General features: G+C 59.9%; 2 protein-coding genes across 2 annotated transcripts; one reads left to right on the forward strand and one right to left on the reverse strand.

Annotated features, from left to right (window-relative positions):
• The first annotated feature begins 1,293 nt into the window (after window positions 1-1,293).
• On the forward strand, window positions 1,294-7,657 carry SLC39A13 (solute carrier family 39 member 13). The gene is made up of 10 exons (XM_074274703.1): window positions 1,294-1,380; window positions 3,096-3,398; window positions 4,319-4,432; window positions 4,523-4,647; window positions 4,982-5,083; window positions 5,175-5,264; window positions 5,346-5,396; window positions 6,133-6,265; window positions 6,396-6,495; window positions 6,772-7,657. The coding sequence occupies exons 2-10, from the start codon at window positions 3,134-3,136 to the stop codon at window positions 6,845-6,847; spliced, it is 1,056 nt and encodes a 351-aa protein (XP_074130804.1). The 5' UTR covers window positions 1,294-1,380; window positions 3,096-3,133; the 3' UTR covers window positions 6,848-7,657.
• Window positions 7,658-9,825: 2,168 nt separating this feature from the next.
• PSMC3 (proteasome 26S subunit, ATPase 3) lies at window positions 9,826-17,702 on the reverse strand. The gene is made up of 12 exons (XM_074274700.1): window positions 17,461-17,702; window positions 13,506-13,589; window positions 12,413-12,538; window positions 12,056-12,160; window positions 11,876-11,938; window positions 11,519-11,656; window positions 11,181-11,324; window positions 10,901-11,049; window positions 10,601-10,697; window positions 10,350-10,495; window positions 10,128-10,209; window positions 9,826-10,039 (listed from the first exon to the last, which is right to left on the reverse strand). The coding sequence occupies exons 1-12, from the start codon at window positions 17,569-17,571 to the stop codon at window positions 9,929-9,931; spliced, it is 1,356 nt and encodes a 451-aa protein (XP_074130801.1). The 5' UTR covers window positions 17,572-17,702; the 3' UTR covers window positions 9,826-9,928.
• Between the last annotated feature and the right edge of the window lie 2,444 nt (window positions 17,703-20,146).

Below are 20,146 nucleotides of genomic sequence, written 5' to 3' on the forward strand. Positions count from 1 at the left end.
GATTCCCTGTTGGAAGGGAGGATGGGGGAGGGGGCAGTCAGAAGCGGGAGCCGTGGAAGGTCCTTGGGGAGAAGTGACCCCAGTGGGGGCCAGTCACGTGCTTCCTCAAGCCTGGCTGCAGCCGGTTTACAGTTGGCAGGATTTGAACCTGGGTCTCCTGCGGCCCCGGTCGCCGATGGGCGTCAGAACCGGAGGGAGCGATGCTTTCTAACGGCCATGCCTTCCCCCGTGACGTGTGTCACGGGGCGCAGTTGTGCTGCCCCCATTTAGACCGTGGCCTCCTTGAGGGCAGGGATCGGTTCTGCCTTCCTTAGCGGCCCCAGGGCCTGGGCACACAGCAGGCACTTCATAACTGCTCCGGGCCCTAGATCAGTTGATTCGCGGTCGCCAAGGCCGGACGGAGAAGCCAGAACTCCGGCTCCCCGGTACACGGGAGGCGCCACATAAGTGCGCGTGTTGTGCCGGCCTCCCGGGGCTGGGCCACCCTGGAGCTGTGCCCGCCGGCAGCCAAAGGGTTACTGCCCCTAGAGACAGAAACCAGGCTCCCAGCAAAACCAAAACACAAAAATAATTCGATGAGTAAGAATAAAATTCCCTCTTCTGAGGTTCCTGGCCCGCCCCTCCCTGCGGCCCCCACTTCCCCTTTCCCTACAAGCCCGAGCCCGGCTCCAGGCTGAGTCACAGCCCGCCCGGTCCGGCCTCGGCCCGGGGCTGGAGCGCGGCGGCTCCAGGCTCGAGCTCCCGCACTGCGCATGCCTGCGCCAGCTCCCCCCCCCTTCCCCTCCGCCGCGACCTGGGCCGGAGCCCCAGCCGAGCAGGGTGCTGGAGGCGAGCCGTGGCGCCACCGTGCGTCCGCGCGGAGCCCTCCAGCCGGGGAAGGACTGGCGCTCGGGGCGCATGCGCAAATCCCATGGCGCGGGGCTGGGAAGAGGGATGGAGCTCGGAGGGGCTGAGCTGGCGCTCGTCCCGCCCCTTGCTGCCCACCCCTCTTCACCCCCACGCAAAGGGGCGGGTGGGCACGCCCCGCTGCCTGAGGCTCCGCCACCGAGGACCTCCCCCTCGCCCTCCCACCGTACGGAAGCCGGGAGGAAGTGTGCTCCGCGAGCCGGTTCCCCCACGGCGGGCGAGAGGCGGAAGCCCCCCCGTCAGCGTTCCCCCGCGGTGCTGGCGCCTCGGCGTCTCGGGTTCCGGGCTCGGGATGAGTTTGACGTGGCCGGGCCCCGGGGGGGCGGAGCCGTGTGGCAGGGGGCGGAGGGCGGGAGGAGCCGCGGCCCGGGCCGAGGCCGGGGCCGGGCGGGGGCAGGGGCAGAGACGCCGCGTCTGGGGCTGGATGGCAGGGGCCGCCCGGAGCCGCGCCGCCGCCGCCGCCGCCGCCGCACGGTGAGTGGCCGGGCCGGGAGGGGGCGTCCGCCGGCCCCCGCCCCCCGCCCGGACCCCCGCCTCCCCCCACAGAGTAGGGCGCTGGACCCCGGCCCCCCTCCGGCCGATCCCCCCAAAGAGTGAGGAACGGCCCCTGCTCCCTCCCTCACACCCCAGGAGTGGAGCCCTCGCTGCCCCTCGGCTGCTCTGGACCCTCCCCTCTCTCCGGACTCCCCCGGAGTAGGCGCTGGACCCCGGCGCTCTCCTCCTGATCCCCCAGCTAGGAGCTGGACCCCTCCCAGGGGCGAGAGCTGCTCTCCTGTCCCCCCGAGCCCTGGGCTTTTCTCCCCCGGCGGCCCCCCAGTAGCGGGGAGCTGGACCTCTGCCCTCCCTCTCTAACAAATCCCCAATTAGCGAGGAGCTGAGCCCCATCCCTTCCAACTGCCCCCCAATCAATTGGACCCGGGCCCCTTGCCCCTCCCCAAGTTACCCCAAAGGTTGGGGAGCTGGACCCCGAAATACCAGGGAGCCCCCCAGCAGACGCTGGCTCCTGGGTCCACCCCGCTCCAGCATTTCTGGAACTGGGGCTCGGGTCCAAGGTGGAAAAGGACCTGGTGACCTTGGATAAGTCATTTGACGGCTGTGAAGCCGGGGCCTGTTTGGTGTCCGAGGCCCCTCCCATCTTCTGCCCCCCTTTCCCGGGGTCGGAGGGGGCGCAGGCCTGGCAGGAAGGAATCAGCCGTCTGACTTCTTTTGTAGAAAGAAGGGGACTGTTTTAATGGAAAATCAGGGCTGTCAGAGCTCCCCCTCCCCTTCCCATCTCCCCAGCCTGGGGACCCAGGAACCCTGGCTCCCCCCCCCCAGTACTCTTGTGGGGTCCCCGGGGCCTTGCTCCAAGGTGGGGGAGGAGAAGTTGTGTCATGGATGGGGAGAAGGGGCCAGGAAAGGTGACTTGGGCTGGAAGGGGCCGCGGGCGGCCGGGAGCCCCCTCCGCGCGTTGGCGCTCTTCAGGCAGAGGCTGGACCCGGCGCCCGGCTGGAAGCTTCTGGAAGGGGCTCTCGTCCAGGCCGGCGGCACTAGAGATGCCGAGGGGCGAGGCCGGCCTCCCGACCCGTCCCATGAGTAAAATCCCCCTTTCCCGGCGTCTCCTCTTGGCTGATGATGCAGAGGGAGCATCTGGGCGGCCCATTAGCTCCGGGCTCCACATGGGCGCCCGTGCTTGGGGGGTTGTCCCCGGCTGAGGGCCTCGCCCCCTTGTCGGGCCCGGGGAGGGGAGATGCGGCTGAGAAGGGGGGGCCCTGAGCCCCCAGCCCCGCCTGACTCACAGCCATCCCGGGGTGATTCAGTGGGAAAGGCTGACTCTGGCTCAGAGGCTCCGGCCCGCCCCCCTCCCCCGGTGCTCAGGGAGGGGTGCCCTGTGTCCTTTCCCATCTCGGGGGCACTCCCGGCCCTGGGGGGGGATGAATCTGCCGGGTGGAGGCCCTGCCCCCTGGCAGCAGGAGGCACCCTGCTGGGCGGGCGTTCAGAGCCCAGCCAGGACCTCACCCTTTCATTAGGAGTGCTCGGCCTTGGGGCAGAGGAGCTGTCTGGGGCTTGGGGAAAGAAGGGGTCCCAGCTCCCGGGCAGCGCCCCTCGGAAGGTCCAGGTGAAGCCCTCGGCATCCCCTTGCAGGAGGGGGGGCTCTGGGGAGCAGGGCCCCGGCCCGTGGGTCTCATTCCGGCCTCTTCTCTCTCCAGCCCGTGATTCGCCTGGATGCCCCTGTGCTGGCGTTGGTATGACTGGGCAAAGCCTTCTCCTCACCACGCTGGCCCTGGGGCTCGTCGGGGCGGCCCGGGGGGCCCAGCCGGCCCTGAGGGGCCGGGCGGCGGCGGCTTGTCGTCTGGATGACAAGGACAGCGAGTCTTGGGGGGCCCTGCTGAGCCCCGAGCGGCTGGACGCCTGGATCTGCTCCCTGGTGGGCTCGCTCATGGTGGGCCTCAGCGGGGTCCTGCCTCTGCTGGTCATTCCCCTGGAGACGGGCGCTGCCCTCCGCTCTGAAGGCAGGTTCCCCAGCCCTCTTCCCGGGGACTCAGACCCTGCCTCTGAAGAGGCTGCATGCTGGGAGGGCTCGGGCTGGCCCTGTCCTGTCCCCTCTGAGGCACTCCGGGCCTAGAGTGTCGTCCCTGACTGCGTCAGCTAGCCAGCATCAGCGTCCCATCGGCCCTGGGGAGGAGGGCTTTGTGAGGGGACGAGGGGTCCCCGGGAGCCCCCGCCAATAAAGGCCTGGAGCCGGGGCAGGAGCCTGCGCGGGAGCCCCGTGGGCTTGTCCGGTCCCTCGGACTGCAGCAGTGTTAGGTGCCAGGGGAGCTGGGCCTGGCTCTGGGCACTTGTTTACATTTTGTAGCATGGCAGTCCAGGAGACCCCTTGGTGTATGAGGTATTAGAGCCAGGGTAGGAGGAGGCAGAGAGGGACTCCTCTTCAGGAAGATAAGGGAGGGCTGCCCTGTGCGAGCCCCCCCAACACCAGCTCAACATTTCAAGCACTGCCAGGGGGGGGTGACAGGAAAGTCCTCATGTGGGAGGGAGGTGCCCCCCGTGGGCTTGGGAAGCGAGGGATTCCTAGTGCTCGGTGAACCCTGGGCCAGCACTTGGGCCTCTCCCAGGAGGCCCCGTCTGGAAGGCGCCCAGACTGGGGGCACCAGAGCGGTGAGGGGCCCGGAGCCTGGGAGGTTTGGGGACGTGGGAGGAAATGTGGAGGGGGCTTCAGGCTGGCCCAGAGGAGAGAGAGCAGCCTCGCTCTGCTTGGACCCCACGGGAGGAGGCGTGCAGAGGCGGGGGGGCAGCCACAGAGGAGGGAATGTGGACAGTTAGGGGGCCCTGCCAGGGAATGCTCGGGCAGCGGGCGGGGCTTCCCAAGGGGGTCCCCAGGAGGTGGCCGGCAGGGCTGCATCCTCCTGACGGGGCACGCTCTGCCTTCCAGCTGGCTCCCGCCGCCTAAAGCAGCTGCTGAGCTTCGCCCTGGGGGGGCTGCTGGGGAACGTGTTTCTGCACCTGCTCCCGGAGGCCTGGGCCTACACCTGCAGCGCCACCACGGGTGAGGCTCGGGGGTCGCTGGGGGACCGTGAGGAGGGTGGGGTGGCTCCCCCCAGTCCTTGGCCGGCTCTGACTCCCCCTGTGTCCACAGGTGGAGGGGGGCAGAGCCTGCAGCAGCAGCAGCTCCTGGGCCTCTGGGTCATTGCCGGCTTCCTGACCTTCCTGGCTCTGGAGAAGATGTTCCTGGACAGCAAGGAGAAGGAGCGCCCCAGCCAGGTGAGGGCCGGCCCCCCGCTCAGCAGCTCCCGGTGCCCTCCTCCTCCCCCCGATGGCCTGCTCCTGGGCCCTCTCTGGGAGCCCTGGATGAAGGGGCGCCCACCATACTCTGCCCCCAGCGGGGGCTCCTGGCGATGAGGGGAGGCCCGGGCCCCGGCCTCAGCTGCCCCAGGACAAGGAGCCCCCCGTGGGAGGAAGGGCTCGGGGCAGCCGGCCTCTCGGGGATGGGACGAGGATGCTGGAGTAAAGGGCGCCTTTTCTGTCTTTGTCTCTCTCTCTCAGTGGGGGTGGGGGGCGTCTAACGGCCGCTTCTCCCTCACTCTCCTGGACTCAGGCCCCCACCAAAGACCCGGCTGCTGCCGTGCGCAATGGAGGCCGCTGCCTGGCCCTGCCGGCCGCGGTTCCAGGCCTGAGCGTTGAGGTGCAGAAAATCAAAGTGAGTGGCCCGATCGCGGCCCCCTCCCCGGGCCCCGGGATGCTCCCGCCGCGGCCCCTCGGCCCGGCTCAGCCTCCCTTTCCCCACCCAGGTCAGCGGCTACCTCAATCTGTTGGCCAACACCATCGACAACTTCACACACGGGCTGGCTGTGGCGGCCAGCTTCCTGGTGAGCAAGAAGGTGAGTGCCCACACTGCCCCCCACCCCGGGAAGTGACTGACCCCGGGGTCCCCCGCCTCACAGACTCCCTTCTCTGCACAGATTGGCCTCCTGACGACCGTGGCCATCCTGCTCCACGAGATCCCCCATGAGGTACGTGTTGCCGGCTGCGGGGGCTTCCAGACCCTCTACGGCCCGGCCTGGAGCTCTGCTCGGCCCTGGGGGGCACGGCTGGGAGAGGGTGCGGGGAGGCGGTGGGACTGGTGCGGCCCCTGGCAAGGTGGGAACTTCTCCCAGAAAGCCCGTGACGGCCTAGCGGGGTTCGGATGGATCTCTGTGCCAGGCCTGTCTGCACCAGGCCCCTTCTCTGCCGGGCCCCGTGCAAGTGGCTACAATATAAAGGCAGATAGAAACACTGACATTAAGCACCTACTGTGTGCTAGGCACTCAGGAGAGAAGCAGGGAGCGTCCATTCTAAATGGGGGGGGCCCTTAAAGACACAAAAGTGTGTAGGAAAAAGTCAAGAGAAATAGGGGTGATGAGGAAGCCCTCAAGGCGAGACGCTGGGACCTGGTCTCGGGAAGGTGGGGAGGGGGCCGGTGCATAGGCAGAGCTTGGGCTCTCTCTGGACTTTGGGATTGAGGCCCCCAGGGGCTGGGGGGCGTCTCGCACTGGGGAATGCTGGGGAAGAAGGGCCGCAGCCCACAAGTGTTAGTGACTGGCCTCTCCTGCTGCTGAGGACGGGAGTGGGAGTGGGTTCTGGCCACGTGCCCGTCATGGTGCTAGTGAGAGGGGGAGGACACAGCACCTTGCTGTGGCCCAGGGCTCCCTGAAGAACATGGTTGAGGGGGCGGGCCCCACACTAAGCCCAGCCAGGCTTTCTCCTCAGGTGGGCGACTTTGCGATCCTGCTGCGGGCCGGCTTTGACCGATGGAGTGCGGCCAAGCTGCAGCTCTGGACGGCGCTGGGGGGCATCCTGGGCGCCTGCTTCGCCATCTGTGCCCAGTCTCCCAAGGGAGCAGGTAGGGAGCTGAGGCGTGTGGGGGCCAGAGTGGGCCTCGGCCACCTCCCGTCCCTGCCCTCCCCTGCGGTCTGGTGGACGGTGTGGGGGACAGGGGTGCCAGGGCACTGAGAGGGTGCCACATTTTGCAGGGGAGACCATTGCCTGGATCCTCCCCTTCACCTCTGGGGGCTTCCTCTACATCGCTCTGGTCAACGTGCTGCCGGACCTCCTGAAGGAAGAGAACCCTTGGTGAGTGGCGCGGGCTCTCGGGCTTGGGGCTCACTTCTCCGTGCCTGGAAGACCCCTAGTCCACGTGGGGGCTCAGTCCCAGATGCCCCCTCTCACACCCCGTGTCAGGGAGAGGAGCCGCCACTGCAGCGGCCCTCATCCTGCCATCTCTCCCAGCCCAGGCAGGTACCTGCAGCAGCAGGAGGTGGGGGGCTTGTATCTGCGGCTGTGGGAGCCCCCCATCCCCAGCCGTGGGGGGCCGGGCGGCCACCTAAGCAGAAGCCTCTGTCCCCGCAGGAACTCCTTGCAGCAGGTGCTGCTGCTGTTCACGGGCATAGTGACGATGGTGCTCTTCTCGCTCCTAGCCGAGTGACGCCGCCAAGACCCTCGGCCCCTCCGCAATAAGACTCCTGGTGGCCCCGTGACCTCGTGTGTGTGCTTGGGAGCCGGTGGGGGTTGGGGGGGTGAGCCGCCCCGATGGGCGCTCTCCGAGCCTGGCGCCCCCGCCCCCCTGGCGGCAGGCTCGCGTCCTGGTCTCTGGAAAATAAGCTCTGGGGGAGCGGCGGCGGCATGTGGGGGTGCAGAAGGGACCGTGAGGAGGAGACAGAGAGGACAGCCGGAACTTCTGGTTCCGGGGGTGACCTTGGGCCTGGGGAGAGTGGGAGGAGGGGCCCTGGCCCTGCCAGGATCCCTAGGGCCTCAGTGAGGAGGGGAGCACCCCACTTCTCTTGAGGCTCCTCTTCCCTGCTGTGATCCAACACCGCTTTTGGCCCCCGGCCCCACCTGAGAGCCGAGGGATGGGGGCCGGGTTTTTGAGGGACAGATCCGGGGCTGGGGCCAGCCTCGGGCCTCCAGGAGCAGGCTGGAAGCTCCATCCCGCCTCGCCCCTCCTGCTACCAAAGGAAGTATTTAGTCAGCACCGAGTGCTGGAGAGAGCCCGGCCCCCACCCCTCCCCCCGCCAGGCCTTCCATCGGCAGCGGGGAGCATGCCGGGAAGCTGCGCTCAGCGCCCGGGAATGTGCCCGCTGCCCCTGCGGGGAGCCCGCCCGCTTGGGGCTGGAGCCTGGGCGCCCCCTGGAGGACAACGGGGGAAGCGGCTGCAGAGACACCGTCGGTTTTATGTCGGGCCTGCTGCCCTTCTGCCGGGTCAAGGAGGATTTGCAAATAAATCTTATTTTATCCTGAAGCTGGCCGCCTCTGCCTGGGACCCAGGCCCCCAGGGGGTGGGGAAGAGTGAGACAGCCCCTGGGGGAGGGGGGAGAGTCAGTCCCAGAGGGGGTGGGGACAGGACCCTGCCCATGCACAGCTCATTTGGCGCCCTTGGCACAAGCACTGGGCTCGGAGCCAGGAAGAGCAGGGCTGTGACTCCCTCAGCGCTCCCGGCCTCATCTGTGAAATGGGGACAATCACCCCATCTCCCTGGCAGTAGAATAACATGTGGGCACTGAGGATCTCGGGAGTAAAATGGACCCCAGGAGGAGGTGGTCCCTCCTGCAGCCATCCCTCGGGCTGGAAGGCCAGTTACTATCGAGGAGGCCCAGGAGCTCAGAGGGGTTAAATAAAGTCCAACTTGACTTAGTTGGTGAGTATGAGGCATTCCTGACTAGGGGCTGGCACGCCCCCCACTGTGCCACCCAGTTGCCCCCCATTCTTTTTCTGAGGGAGGGATTTTCATTCTTAGAAAAAGATAATTTTTTAAGATTTCCATGAATTAATGGAAGTGAAATAAGCAGAGCCAACAATCTGCGTTATCCCCACTTTACAGAAGGGGAAACTGAGGCCTGGAGAGAGGAGTGACTCGCCTCCAGGACCAAAACTACTGGGCTAAAGCGGGATCCACAGCGGGCCTGTCCATGGCCAGGACAGGCCTTTCCCGCCCCATCCCCCCGTCTGACCCAGGTCATTCCTTACAAAGGGGGCTGGGGGTTCTAATCGCCCTCCTGGTGGTCTGGCCCAGACAGCAGGAGGCACTGTTTCCTCAGCAAGGTCATTGGAATTAGAACTCTTATCTTGAGGATTGGCCTTTTACAGAAAGAGAAATTGAGGCTGAAAAGGACGCCACAGTCCCTATTCTCCTCCACTGCCTGGGCTCAGTCTCTGTGAGGTGTGATGGAAACCAGTCGTTTCTGGATGCACACAGTAGGGGCTCCCACTTGTGCTCCTCGCCCCCACGTACTCCCTAGAAATCCCCAGGCTCTAGGCTGTGCACCCTGCCATTGAGGAGCCACTGCCTGGCAGCTACATAAACCTCGGCAACACGCTCGTTCCGAGCCGTCCGTCGGTCTCTGGCCCCAAGTTTCCAGCCCTGACCACAGTGGGCCCATCACGTTGGGCACCTCCCGAGCACCAGGGCGACAGATGGGAAATCTACAGAGCTCGCCCCCAATGCCTGCTCTTCCAACCTGGACCAGGCTCATAGCACCGCTCCCCTCATGCCCAGGCCCGGCAGCAGCTCTGGCCCTCCTCAGAATCCTGTCCCAAAGGCGCTCCGGATCCTCAGTGGGCACATTCAGGGCATTAAAGGGGAACCCTCTGCAGTGCCCCACTCACATGAGCATATCAGCGCAGAACTGACAGCTCCTGGTGATGGGAGAAGAAAAGCCCAATGCCTTAGCCAGCTCCATACATGATCCGGGCAGGTCACTTAACCTCCTAGCCAGTTTCCTCATCTGTAAAATGGGAGAGCAGCACCTCCTTCTCAGGCTTAGGGTGTGGACCTCATAAGCCCATCAGCAATAAGGCACTTTGCAAACCCTGGGGTGCTAGAAAGGGTGTCCCTAAAGTCTTATGGTCTCTTGGAACACCACGTCCAAACGCCAGCCCTTAGGGTGGCAGATGAGTGGTGCCGTGCCCTGGTGCAGATAGCCAAAACTGGGCTTTGGCGTCCCACGGGAAAGGTGGAAAACGGATGGCATGTGCCCAGCTCCACGGGAGCCCCCCTGCCCTTCCTGGCCATCTAGGAGCGGAGCACCCTCCTCATAGACGCCATAGCACCTTGGCACAGGGTAGCCCATAGATGTAGGCGATCTGGGTGGAAGGCTTCCAAGGAAGGAAGAACTGAGGCAGGCGGCAGCTATGCATGGAGCGCGCCAGGCTCAGGGACAAAGGAGCTGGCGAGAAGCTCCAGGACCCAAAGGCTACATCCTAAACCGCAGGCAGCAGCCCTGTCTCACTGCTGCTGGCATGAAGCCCCAGGAATCCAGGCCACGCCCCACAGCTGGGCACAGCCCCATCCCACATAAACAACAGGAGAGCCAAGAGCTGCCTCTTCAGCTCCGAGGCTGCTGCGCCAACCTCGCGGGGGACCTGCCCTTTTCTAACGGCCGGAGCAAAAGCAAGACCCCAGACCCGTTGGGAGAAAAGAACCTAACCACCTTTATTGTTGCTACTGTTACCAGCCCACGAGCCAGACGAGCTGGTCCCAGGTTTGGGGCCCGGGATCCCCCCGGACCCCCTAAGCATAGTACTGCAGATTGGCCTTCTTCTTGGCCTGCACCTCCAGGATGCCCTCCATGTAGTCTTCATGGGTGAGTTCCGTGGCCCCCCGCCGAAGCGCGATCATCCCCTACGGCCAAGAGACGGAGCCTGAAGTCAGGCAGCGCCGCAGGACCCGCACCTGCACCCTCCTCCCGCCCAGAGCCCGGCCTACTCACCGCTTCCACGCACACCGCCTTGCACTGGGCCCCGTTGAAATCATCAGTGCAACGTGCAAGCTCCTCGTAGTTCACATCAGGGCTGGGGAAAGAGGGGGAGACAGGTCAGCCCCGCACCCGGGGAGCCCGCCGGCCTCTGGCTCCCCCTCTCTAGCACTCGCTCTGGATCAAGAGGAAGTGCTAGGTCAGGGAAGGCCCCCCAGGACCGTCACCATCCCTCACCTGACGTTCATCTTCCGGGAGTGGATCTGCATGATCCGGGCTCTGGCTTCCTCATTGGGCATCGGGAACTCGATCTTGCGATCCAGGCGACCTGAGCGCAGCAAGGCGGGGTCCAGGATGTCCACCCTGTTTGTAGCAGCAATCACCTGAGGGAGGAGACATCAACACCTTAGGGCCCTGGCCCGGCCACCCCAAGAGCCATGCTTGGCGGGTAAAGGGGGGGGGGAGAAATGCTGGCGCCTCCACGTCACCTTGACTTGGGTGTTGGGCTGGAACCCGTCCAGCTGGTTCAGGAGCTCCAGCATCGTTCTTTGAACTTCTCGGTCACCAGCCTTCTCGCTATCAAAGCTGGGGTGGGAGAAGCCACAAGCAGAGTTGGTCAAGTGCTCCAGACAGACGACCACCATCTGCCTGCACTCCCCCTCCGCCCCACCCAGGGGCAGCTTGTCTCCTGGGTCACTCTCCCCTCCCCATCCTGGGCTGTCTGGAGAAGTGCATCTGGCCCAGTGTCCAGGGCCTGGACCGCTCCCCCCAGTGCATTCAAGCCTTACCGCTTGGTTCCGATGGCGTCCAGCTCATCGATGAAGATGATGGAAGGGGCTTTCTCTTTGGCCAAAGCAAAGGCGTCCCGCACCAGCTTGGCTCCGTCCCCGATGAACATCTGTACCAGCTGGGGCCCCGCCAGCTTCAGGAAGGTGGCCTGGACAGAGCGGAGGGGCACTCGAGCAGACAGCCACTGATGGGCTCTCCTGATTGGGTCCCACCCTTGCCTCGTCCCCATTTCCAGCCCCCTTAAGAGGGACTCCCAGGTTGCGGTGGCCAAGCCCTCACCTTGGTCTGCGCGGCACATGCTCGGGCCAGCAGGGTTTTCCCAGTCCCTGGGGGTCCGTACATCAATACTCCCTTTGGAGGCTGAATCCCCAAATTCTCAAACTTCTCTTTGTGGTTCATCGGCAATACGATAGCCTCGACCAGCTGCTCAAAGAGGGACAAGGTCAGTGAGAGGGACCCCAGCACGGTTCGGCCTTCACCATTAACATTCAGCCAAGGCCCTTCTGAGTTCTCAGCACCACCCCAGCCCCAGGGGCGGGACCGGAAGGAAGTCCTGCCCACAGGGTCACTGACCAAGGGAAAGCGCCCTCTCCCTGCAAAGGCCCGGCCACACTCACCTCTTGGATCTGTTTGTCCAGCCCCCCGATGTCACTGTACTGCTCCGTGGGCCTCTCGTCCACCTCCATGGCCTTCACTCGGGAATCATACTCAGTGGGCAGGGTCTCCAGGATCAGGTAGGAGTCTTTATTTACTCCCTGAGGAGAAAGTACTCAACATTCAGCTTTTCCCAAGGCCAACAGCAACGAGCAACAGCAGCGGGCTGACACTCCAGAAGGCCCCAGAGCGTGCACCGACGAGGTCTGGGCCCTCGGTCTTAGGAGGGGTTGCCAGGCAGGCCAGAAATGGCCCCGGCAGGGTTCCTGCTACAGAAGCCATATGGGGATGGGCTGTCCCCAGAGTCAAAGGTCACTCACCACCAGGTCTCCGGGCTTCAGTTTCTCTGCATCAACCAAACCAATCACTGGCAAGAAATAGGTCTACAAATAAAAGAGAAGGGCAGAGGGGAATGGTTTTCCAGCAGGCTGATCCAATGCTCTCATAAAGCCCACTTCTCTGCCCTAGTTCCCAAGCAGGCCCCCTCCTTTGGCTCTCACCTGTCGGGTTGAGGTTTTGATCACAGCACATTTGCCCTTTCTCTGGGAGTCAAGGTCAATGTTGGCGCCATCTTCTTCTTGGTCATTGGGATCAACATCCAGCAGCTGGGAAAGGGATACTTGGTCAGAGCTCCCCTAGCCCTCTGATCACCCCTGTATCACAGAGCAGGGAAGCCCTTCTTCTCTATCTTCTAAGTGTTAGCATTAAGGTTGGTCACCTGGAGCTGCCAGAGCAGAGGCACATCAGAGCCCAGCCGTGTCTAACCCTGACAATCCCCGAGGAGGAGCCTGGGATCCCAATGCATCTCCCTCCCCTCCCCGCTCGCTGCCCGTTTTTCCCTCCATGTGCACACACACCTCGATGACGTTGGAGACGAGGTAGGGCAGAGTCTTGTTCACTTTAATCTTCTCACTGTTCTCCTTGATCTTGTCCTTCATGGCCTGCAGTTCATGCGTCACACGTAGCACTTCACTTTTCATGATCTAGGACAAAGGCGCCCGCGGGCCAGCTCAGACACGGGCTCCTCCGAGCCGGCTGGGGGCTGAGCGGGCCGCCCCCCAAAGTCGCCAGCCTTAGACCCCCCCCCCACCGTCTTCAGCCCGCTTCACAGAAGCCTCGGAGGAGAGCCCCTGACCTAGGCCCGGGCTGGGCAGACACACTACTAATGTGAAGGAGAGAAAGGGGAAAACCCATTGCAGGACCTCCGATGCTCTTCGGAAGCCCTGGAAAAGGCCCCAAATCCTCAGGTGCCTCCACCACAGTCTGACTCCTAATTCTAAGATTTAAAGTCCTCTATACCCTACTTGCTATTCCCCAAAGGAAACAGGTCCCCTTCTGCCTGAACCTCCTCACAAAGTCGCTTACTTCTGAAACCCTCAGGGTAGCCTATGAAAACCTGCCCTATAAGTGAAGGCAGAACTCAGGAGCCTCCAATTTCTCCAACTACCCAGAATACCTCTCTCCACAGCTCCACCACACCCTCCCCTGAGTGGCCCTTGTACAAAGGGCCTGGGCCAGAAGCTATCTGAGAAGTGGCTATAGTGCCTGTACATAGTAGGTGCTCAATAGTGTTAATTCAATGAATTTGTCCTGAGACAGGAAAAGGATTCTCCAACAATTAGGCAGCTGGTGGTGTACTGGCTAGAATGCTGGACTAGGTACCAAGAAGGCCCGAGTTCAAATCCAGCTTCTGACACTTACTAGCTGTGTGACCCTGCACAAAGCATTTAACCTATTTAATTCAGTTTTCTCAATTGTAAAATAGGGATTAGAACTACTTCCCAAGATATCATGAGAATACAATGTGATTATTTGTAAAGGGCTGTGTGTAAACTTTAAAGAAGCACTTTATAGCTTTAAATATAACTATATAGTGCTAATTATAGCTATAATTAATGTAATTGTACCTTAAGCATCTCTTGGGATAGAGCTCCATAGGCCACCCCTTACCTTGATCTCGCTGTCCAACAGACGAGTGCGCTGAATGATCTCCTCTGTGGACATTTTGAGCACTTCCTCCCCAATTCCATCTTGCTGTAAAGAAACCAGATGACCTTGAGATTCAGAGCTAGGAAGAACCCCGGAGAGCACGTAGTCCAATATCTCACAGATGAGAAAATGATTCCCAGAGATTAATAGGCAACACATGGCAGATTCCAGATTGCTTAGGCTCTCCTCCTGTGCTTTCCCATGAGAGACTCCTTATTTACTTTCAAATTCTCTCCTTTCCTCCAGTTTCTCCCCTATGCATTGAGGAGGCAGGAAATCCAATACCCACTGTACATATGAAGCCATGTACAAAACATTTTCACGATTAGTCACGTCCAGAACATGGGGGAAGAGAGAGAGTAAGAAAAACAAAGGAAAAAAATGCTTTCTATCTGGAGGTGGAGAAAATTTTACATCATTCTCCTTTAGAATTGTGGATTGACCAGTCACCAAGTCTTTTGCAGGTAATCTTCATGAAATTGCTGTTGACTGTGTACACTGTTCTTTCAGTTCTGCTCGCTCCAGCATTCATTAGTTCACACGTTTCTGACATCATATATCACAACTCGTTCACCCATTCCCCAATGAATGAGTATCCCCTCAATTTCCAATTCTGTGTCACCACAAAGTGAGCTACTTTGTAAGTATAGATTCTTTTTCTTTAATCGCTGGGGTAGAAGCAATACTACACGGTCAAAGAGTTTGCACAATTTTATAAGCATCTGGGCATAGTTCCAAATCGTTCTCTAATATGGTTATATTGGTTCACAGCTCTATCAATAGTGTATTTGTGCACTTGTCCACGATCCCTCCAGATTGTCATTTGCCTTTTTTGTCATGATTGTGATACCTTAACAGTTGTTTGAGTTGCAATTCTTTAATTATTAGTGATTTACAGCTATACCCAGAGAAGGAACCCTGGGAAACGAGTGTAAATTGTTTGCATTTTTGTTTTTCTTCCCAGGTTATTTTTTTTACCTTCTGAATCCAATTCTTCCTGTGCAACAAGAAATTCGGTTCCACATGCATATATTGTACCTAGGATATACTATAAGATATTTAATATGTATGGGAATACCTGCCATCTAGGGGAGGGGGTGGAGGGAAGGAGGGGAAAAACTCCAAACAGGTGTGAGTGCAAGGGATGGTGTTGTAAAAAATTATGCATGCACATGTACTGTCAAAAAATAAAATAAAATTAAGCGAAACTACTAGCATTCATTAAAAAAAAAAAAAAAAATTATTAGTGTTTTAGAGCTTTTTTCCTGTCTACAGACAGCTTTGAATTCTTTCTCTGTTCATACCCTGTGACCATTTATCAACTGGGGAATAGTTTCAATTTTGATGAATTGAATTCAGTTCTTTATATATCTGAGAAACGAAACCTTTACCAGAGAAATGTTACCTTCCCCCCCTCATTTTCCTACTCACATTCCACTGGATTTGTCTGGAAGAAAACTTTAATTTTATGTAATCCCAATGAACCATTTTACCTCCTCTGACCACATACTGGATTACAAATTCTCCCCCTACCCATAGATCACCAATTTGCATATAATACCACTCTTTCCGTTGCTCTCATTTCGATTCTTGCTATCTGGTGTGAGATGTTGGTCTCTGCTTCCTTTCCACCAGATTGCTTTCCAGTTTTCCCAGGAGTTTCCGTCAAATCTTCCAGTACTTGTCCCAAGGCTGGGGACCTGGGCTTTTTCCAACACTAACTTTCTGTGCTCATTTGCTTTTGTATGCCTGTGCCTAATTCATACCGTTGATCAACTACTCCATTTCTTATCTAGTGGCAGGCAGTTTTGAAGTGGGAGGGAAACTTCCCTTACTGACTCCTTTTCTGTATTCCCTTTTGATCTGTGATCCCTTTTGGATCACAGCCCCTCCAGGGGAAGGAACATCCCCCCACATAAGTTATCTTTTGGGGTTGCCAGAGCCTTTGATTCCATTAGAAATCCTGGTCAAAAAGCACCCCTTGAAGTATTGTTAATTCCAATAGGAGATCCGGACTGCAAACTGAGCCTCTAAGCCTGGGAACCTGAGTCCTAAAGCCTCCAGACTCCTTTCAAAGGGCAGTTTCTGGACTCCCCCTTGCAGAGGCCCAAGCAGTTTGCGAGGACCCTCTGCCCGCTGAGGAGGCATTCTCTTCTCAGTGCCAGCCTCCATTTCCCTAACAGGACTTTGCCACTCTAGAAGTCAGTCTCTTAGCAAACCGGTTTCTAACAATTATCTTTCATTTTTGCCAATTAATATTTCGGGATTGAGTGAATTCTTTCACTTTAAGCCTGCGGCCGACCAAAAGGGGATTTTAACCACTCTCTTGTGGCCACTAACCTCCCCCCCACCGGGAATCGAGGGGATACACACCTCCTCATGGCGATGACTACTTTGTCATACAGACTTAGATCTGGTGCTTCTAGGTTCTCTTGCTTTCCTCCCCATTGATTCCCTTGATACTCTTATTTGTTATTGTTTTTCTATCATAGTAATTCTTTGACACCCATGCACTGTTGGGGAAGGTGTGAACTGATCCAACCATCCTAAAGAGAACTGTGCCTGTGGGGGAGGGGGGCAGTGTATAAAACTGTGCGGACCCTTTGATCAAATGGCACTACTGGGTCTGTATCCCAAAGAGAGCATAGAAAGAAGGGGAAAAGGACCCACCCGTGCAAAGACGTTTCTGGCAGCTCTTTCTGAGGTGACAAAGAACTGCAACTTACGGCGATATCCGGCAACTGGGGAATGGCCGATTACTGGATATAAATATGCCATGAGAATCGGTGAGCAGGCAAACTTCAGAAAGCCCCAGAAAGACTTACAAGAGCACCTGCACAGGATTACCGACCACCAACTCAGCTGGGCGTGGCTCTTTCAAATAGGGATTCAAGCCGATTCCCAAGGCTTAAGTGCAGGAGATGAGAGGGCTGGGGGGACTCAGGGGTGTCCCAACATACTTTGTTTGGGGATTGTGTTTAGAAGAATCGCAGGTGTGTGTATTTTGAAAAATAAAGATTTTTTTAAAAGTATTTAGATGAATACATATGCAAAAGGGCTGCTCGAGCTTCTCCAAGCCGCCAAAGGGGATGCAGGACAAAAGCACGGGAGGCCGGCTCATCCGCTGCGTTAAGCCGGGCCATCCGGGTCTCTTTCCCACGGACAGTTTCCCCCATTACTGTCTGGGCGCAGCCCGTCACTGCTCCAGCTGCCGGAGCCGGAGGGACCCGGCCTCTCGCCTGACGGGGCCAGAAGGAACCCCCCCCCCCTGCTAACAGCGGCCTCTCCCCACCTTCCGGCCGGGGTCCACGCCCCGTAGGGCCTCATACAGTCAGTCAGGCCGGTCCCTGGCTCCAGGCCCCACGCTCCATCACCCCCTCCCCCTTTCGATGTCCCCCACCGATGGGCAGCTAGCAGCTGCAGGGCAGAGAGGGCCTTAGGAGGCTCAAATCCCGCCTCTGACACTTCCCTCCGGGCCTTGGCACCGGCCGGGCACGCTGCCCTTCTTTCACGGAGCCTTATTCCGGACGCTCCGCGGGGGTCTTGGGTGACGTCTTCCCGGGACTCCCCACGCCCGCCGCTCGGGCCTGCCCCGTCCTCATCCCGCAGACCCCCTGGCCGGGACTAGGCCCCCAGAGAAGGGAGGATGGTCGAGGGCAGGGCGCTTCGCCCTCAGGTCTCACAGTAGTTCCCCACCCGGGCCCCGCAAACAGCAGGCGCTTACTCAATGCTAACACTCCAGGTCTTCCCACCACCCCCACGCTTAGCCCCGCAGCTGTGGCCGTCCTCGGCCTCCGCCTAGAGCCGCCTCTCTCCGGCACCCAGGGCGCTGCCGGCATCTCCGGGCCGGACTTAGACCCCGCTCCCTGCCCTCCGCTCGCCTCTGGCCCGCCTGGCCGCCACGGCCGGCGCTTACCTCAGCCTCGTCCCACACGGACGCCATCTTCTCCTGCCGAGTCACTGAGCCCCCACTTCCGGCCGCACTTTCGTCACTCGGCCGCGGGATTCCCTGAGGCGATGGAAACATGCGGCGATAAATGCCCGGGGCCGAACACCGGCCTCCGTCACCTAACCCGGTCTCTGGTGCCCGGCCCGACCGGTGTCGGCGCTTCCTCTAATAAGCAAACGCTCTGGGTAGCCGGATCTGGCGAATCTGCGGGAGCGTTTGCGGAGGCTTGGGGGAGGTAGAAAGGAAGCCGGAAGGAGCGAGGCACTGGCCACGTGATACTGTTCTTGCTTTCGTTTCGTTCATACTCCGGAGAGGGGGCGGGCTCTCGACCGTCATTGGCTTCGGTGGCGGCGGCGTCCTTGCGGAGCCCGCCTCTGGCGTCTCGGGGCGTGTCGGGATTTGTAGTTCTCATGGAACTGAGGGATGCTCTCCTGAAGGCGGCGCTAGGGGGCAGGCCCTCAGGAAGGACTGCCGGTGCAGTCCCGAATAGATGGAGGAGGCGGAGCCTGACAACCGTAATCCCGTCTCGGTCCGCAGCTCTCCCTCCTGTTCCGGAAGGCGTGCGTCGCCCCAGCTCACTCTAGGTACCCCAAGGTCTCCTGAACCACGTATCATCATTATTCCCATTTCACAGAGTAGGAGACTGAGGCACAGGGCAGCGCTGCTCCACGGCGGGCAGAGGGCGCTCCCAAGCCGGAGCCTCCCTAGCGAGCCCAAGGAGGCTCCGGAGCTGCCCCATCACTTTCCCAGCTTAATCCCCGGGAATTCCCGCTGGTAAACACTGATTAAGCCTCAGTTTGTGTGCTAGGAGCTGTGTTATGGGCTGGGCACACAAAGGGGGTCAAGAGCAGTATCTGACGGGGCGGCACCAAACACCGCTCTGGCTCATCCGGGTCCAGGGAGGTGGAGCCAGGAGCGAGGTGAAGGCCAGGGATCGCGGCCGGCGGCGCGGTGCAGACTCTGCTCCTGGGGGGCTCCTGCAGGCCCAACTTGCCTTTCGCACCCGACACGGAGGCATTGTTGGTGGAGTTGGAACGGATCCAACATGCTGGAGAACAATCTGGAACTCTGCCCCAAAAGTTGTCAGGCTGTGCACTCCCTTTGACCCAGCAGCGCTGCTGCGGGCTTCTATCCCAAGGAAATACTGAGGAGGGAAAGGGGCCCGAACGTGCCAAAGTGTCTGTGGCGCCCTCTTTGTGGTGGCCAGAAACTGGAAACTGAGGGGATGCCCTGCATTGGGGATTGGCTGAGCAAGTTCGGGTATGTGAAGGCTCTGTAAGAAATGACCAGCGGGGGGATGTCAGGGAGGCCTGGAGAGACCCACCGGAACCGATGCTGAGGGCGCCAGCCGGACGGGACACGGAGGTCCTGACACTTAGAAGAAACCATTCCTTGCGTTTCCGCAGCCCTGCTTCTCTTCCGGAACACAAGGATGCGCTCCTCTCTCAGAGCCTCTCCCCGATCACTCCCGGCACCGGAAAGCTGGGCAGCTCCCCGACGCAGACAGGCTCTGTCCGGCCAAGCTTTAACGGCGTTCTGAGTCCAAACTTCTCCTCGCTCCCCAAGACAGACGGCACGTGGAGATGGGCTATAGAGAGAAAACCCGGGAACACTCGCCCCGTTAGTCACGTGAGAGAAGTTTGCGGAAGGAAAAAGCCGAGAACAAAATAAAGGGGAGCAGTCGGCTTGGATCTGCGCAGACTCCGTCGGGTTCTGTCCCTGAACCTCCCGGAGTTTGTCCTGGATCCTCAATGGGAAGAGCGAAGTGGTTCCTAGTTAATCCCCGCAGGCCGTACCGCGGGACGTTCTCAGCTCACTCTGCATTAGCCCCAGTCTTTCTAGGTTTTTCTGGCGTCCGCTCGCCCATCATCCCCTAGGGCCCTGTGGTGCTCCTTTCCGTTCATATATCACAGCTTTTTTCGTTTTTTTCCTGAGGCCGTTGGGGTTAAGTGACTTGCCCAGGGTCACACAGCCAGGAAGCGTTGAGTCCTCCTGCCTTCAGCTCTACCCCTGCACCCCCTAGCTGCCCCATCACAGCTTTTTGGGCATTCCCTCAATTTCCAACCACCACAAAAAGGGCACAGTTATTGTTGCACATCTGGGTCCCTCCTCCCGTTCCGGTACAGACCTCGAAGGGTATTGCGGGCTCAGAGCTGCCTTGTGGACACAGTTCTAGGGTTAATTCTTAGTCTCTAATAAAACTCAAGGACCAGCTGGATTGCATGGGGAGAGCGTTGCCTCTGTAGTCGGGAAGACAAGTCCAAGTCTGTTCAGGTAGTCTGAGCGAGTTTCCCCATTTGTAAGATGAGGGTAATGACAGCAGCTCCCCCCCCAGGGCTGTTTGTAAGCTAATCTGCAAGATCCCCGTGTATGTGAACATTTGTGTACGTGGGGAAATACACCCGGGGGCACGTGTCTACAGCCGTGCCCCAGGATTCATCCTTACCTGCTTCAGAAGGCCCGAGGGGCAAACATGCCGAGTACTGAAGCTAAGGGGCGCACCCCCAGTCTGCAGCCTAACCGTTCCCTCCCACTCAGGTCCCCAAAGGGGCAGAGGCTCGCAGCTGCCAAGAAAAAAGCCAGCCCGGCTCGTGGCTCCTGAGGAAGCTGAGCCTTTGCACTCTCCCCAATACCTCACTGCACAAGCTTTGGG

This window comes from Sminthopsis crassicaudata, chromosome 6, assembly GCF_048593235.1.
Source record: "Sminthopsis crassicaudata isolate SCR6 chromosome 6, ASM4859323v1, whole genome shotgun sequence".
In the NCBI taxonomy this organism is placed as follows: Eukaryota; Metazoa; Chordata; class Mammalia; order Dasyuromorphia; family Dasyuridae; genus Sminthopsis; species Sminthopsis crassicaudata.

Excerpts from the sequence above, each read along its gene's own strand:
- PSMC3 (XM_074274700.1), bottom strand. The coding sequence starts at position 17,571 with ATGTTTCCATCGCCTCAGGGAATCCCGCGGCCGAGTGACGAAAGTGCG. Across the intron at positions 11,657-11,875 it reads TGAAGCCCGGAGACCTGGTG|GGAGTAAATAAAGACTCCTA; the intron begins GTGAGTGACCTT and ends CTTTCTCCTCAG. Across the intron at positions 10,698-10,900 it reads GACGCCATCGGAACCAAGCG|CTTTGATAGCGAGAAGGCTG; the intron begins GTAAGGCTTGAA and ends CTCCCACCCCAG.
- SLC39A13 (XM_074274703.1), top strand. The coding sequence starts at position 3,134 with ATGACTGGGCAAAGCCTTCTCCTCACCACGCTGGCCCTGGGGCTCGTC. Across the intron at positions 3,399-4,318 it reads CGCTGCCCTCCGCTCTGAAG|CTGGCTCCCGCCGCCTAAAG; the intron begins GCAGGTTCCCCA and ends TCTGCCTTCCAG. Across the intron at positions 4,433-4,522 it reads CACCTGCAGCGCCACCACGG|GTGGAGGGGGGCAGAGCCTG; the intron begins GTGAGGCTCGGG and ends CTGTGTCCACAG.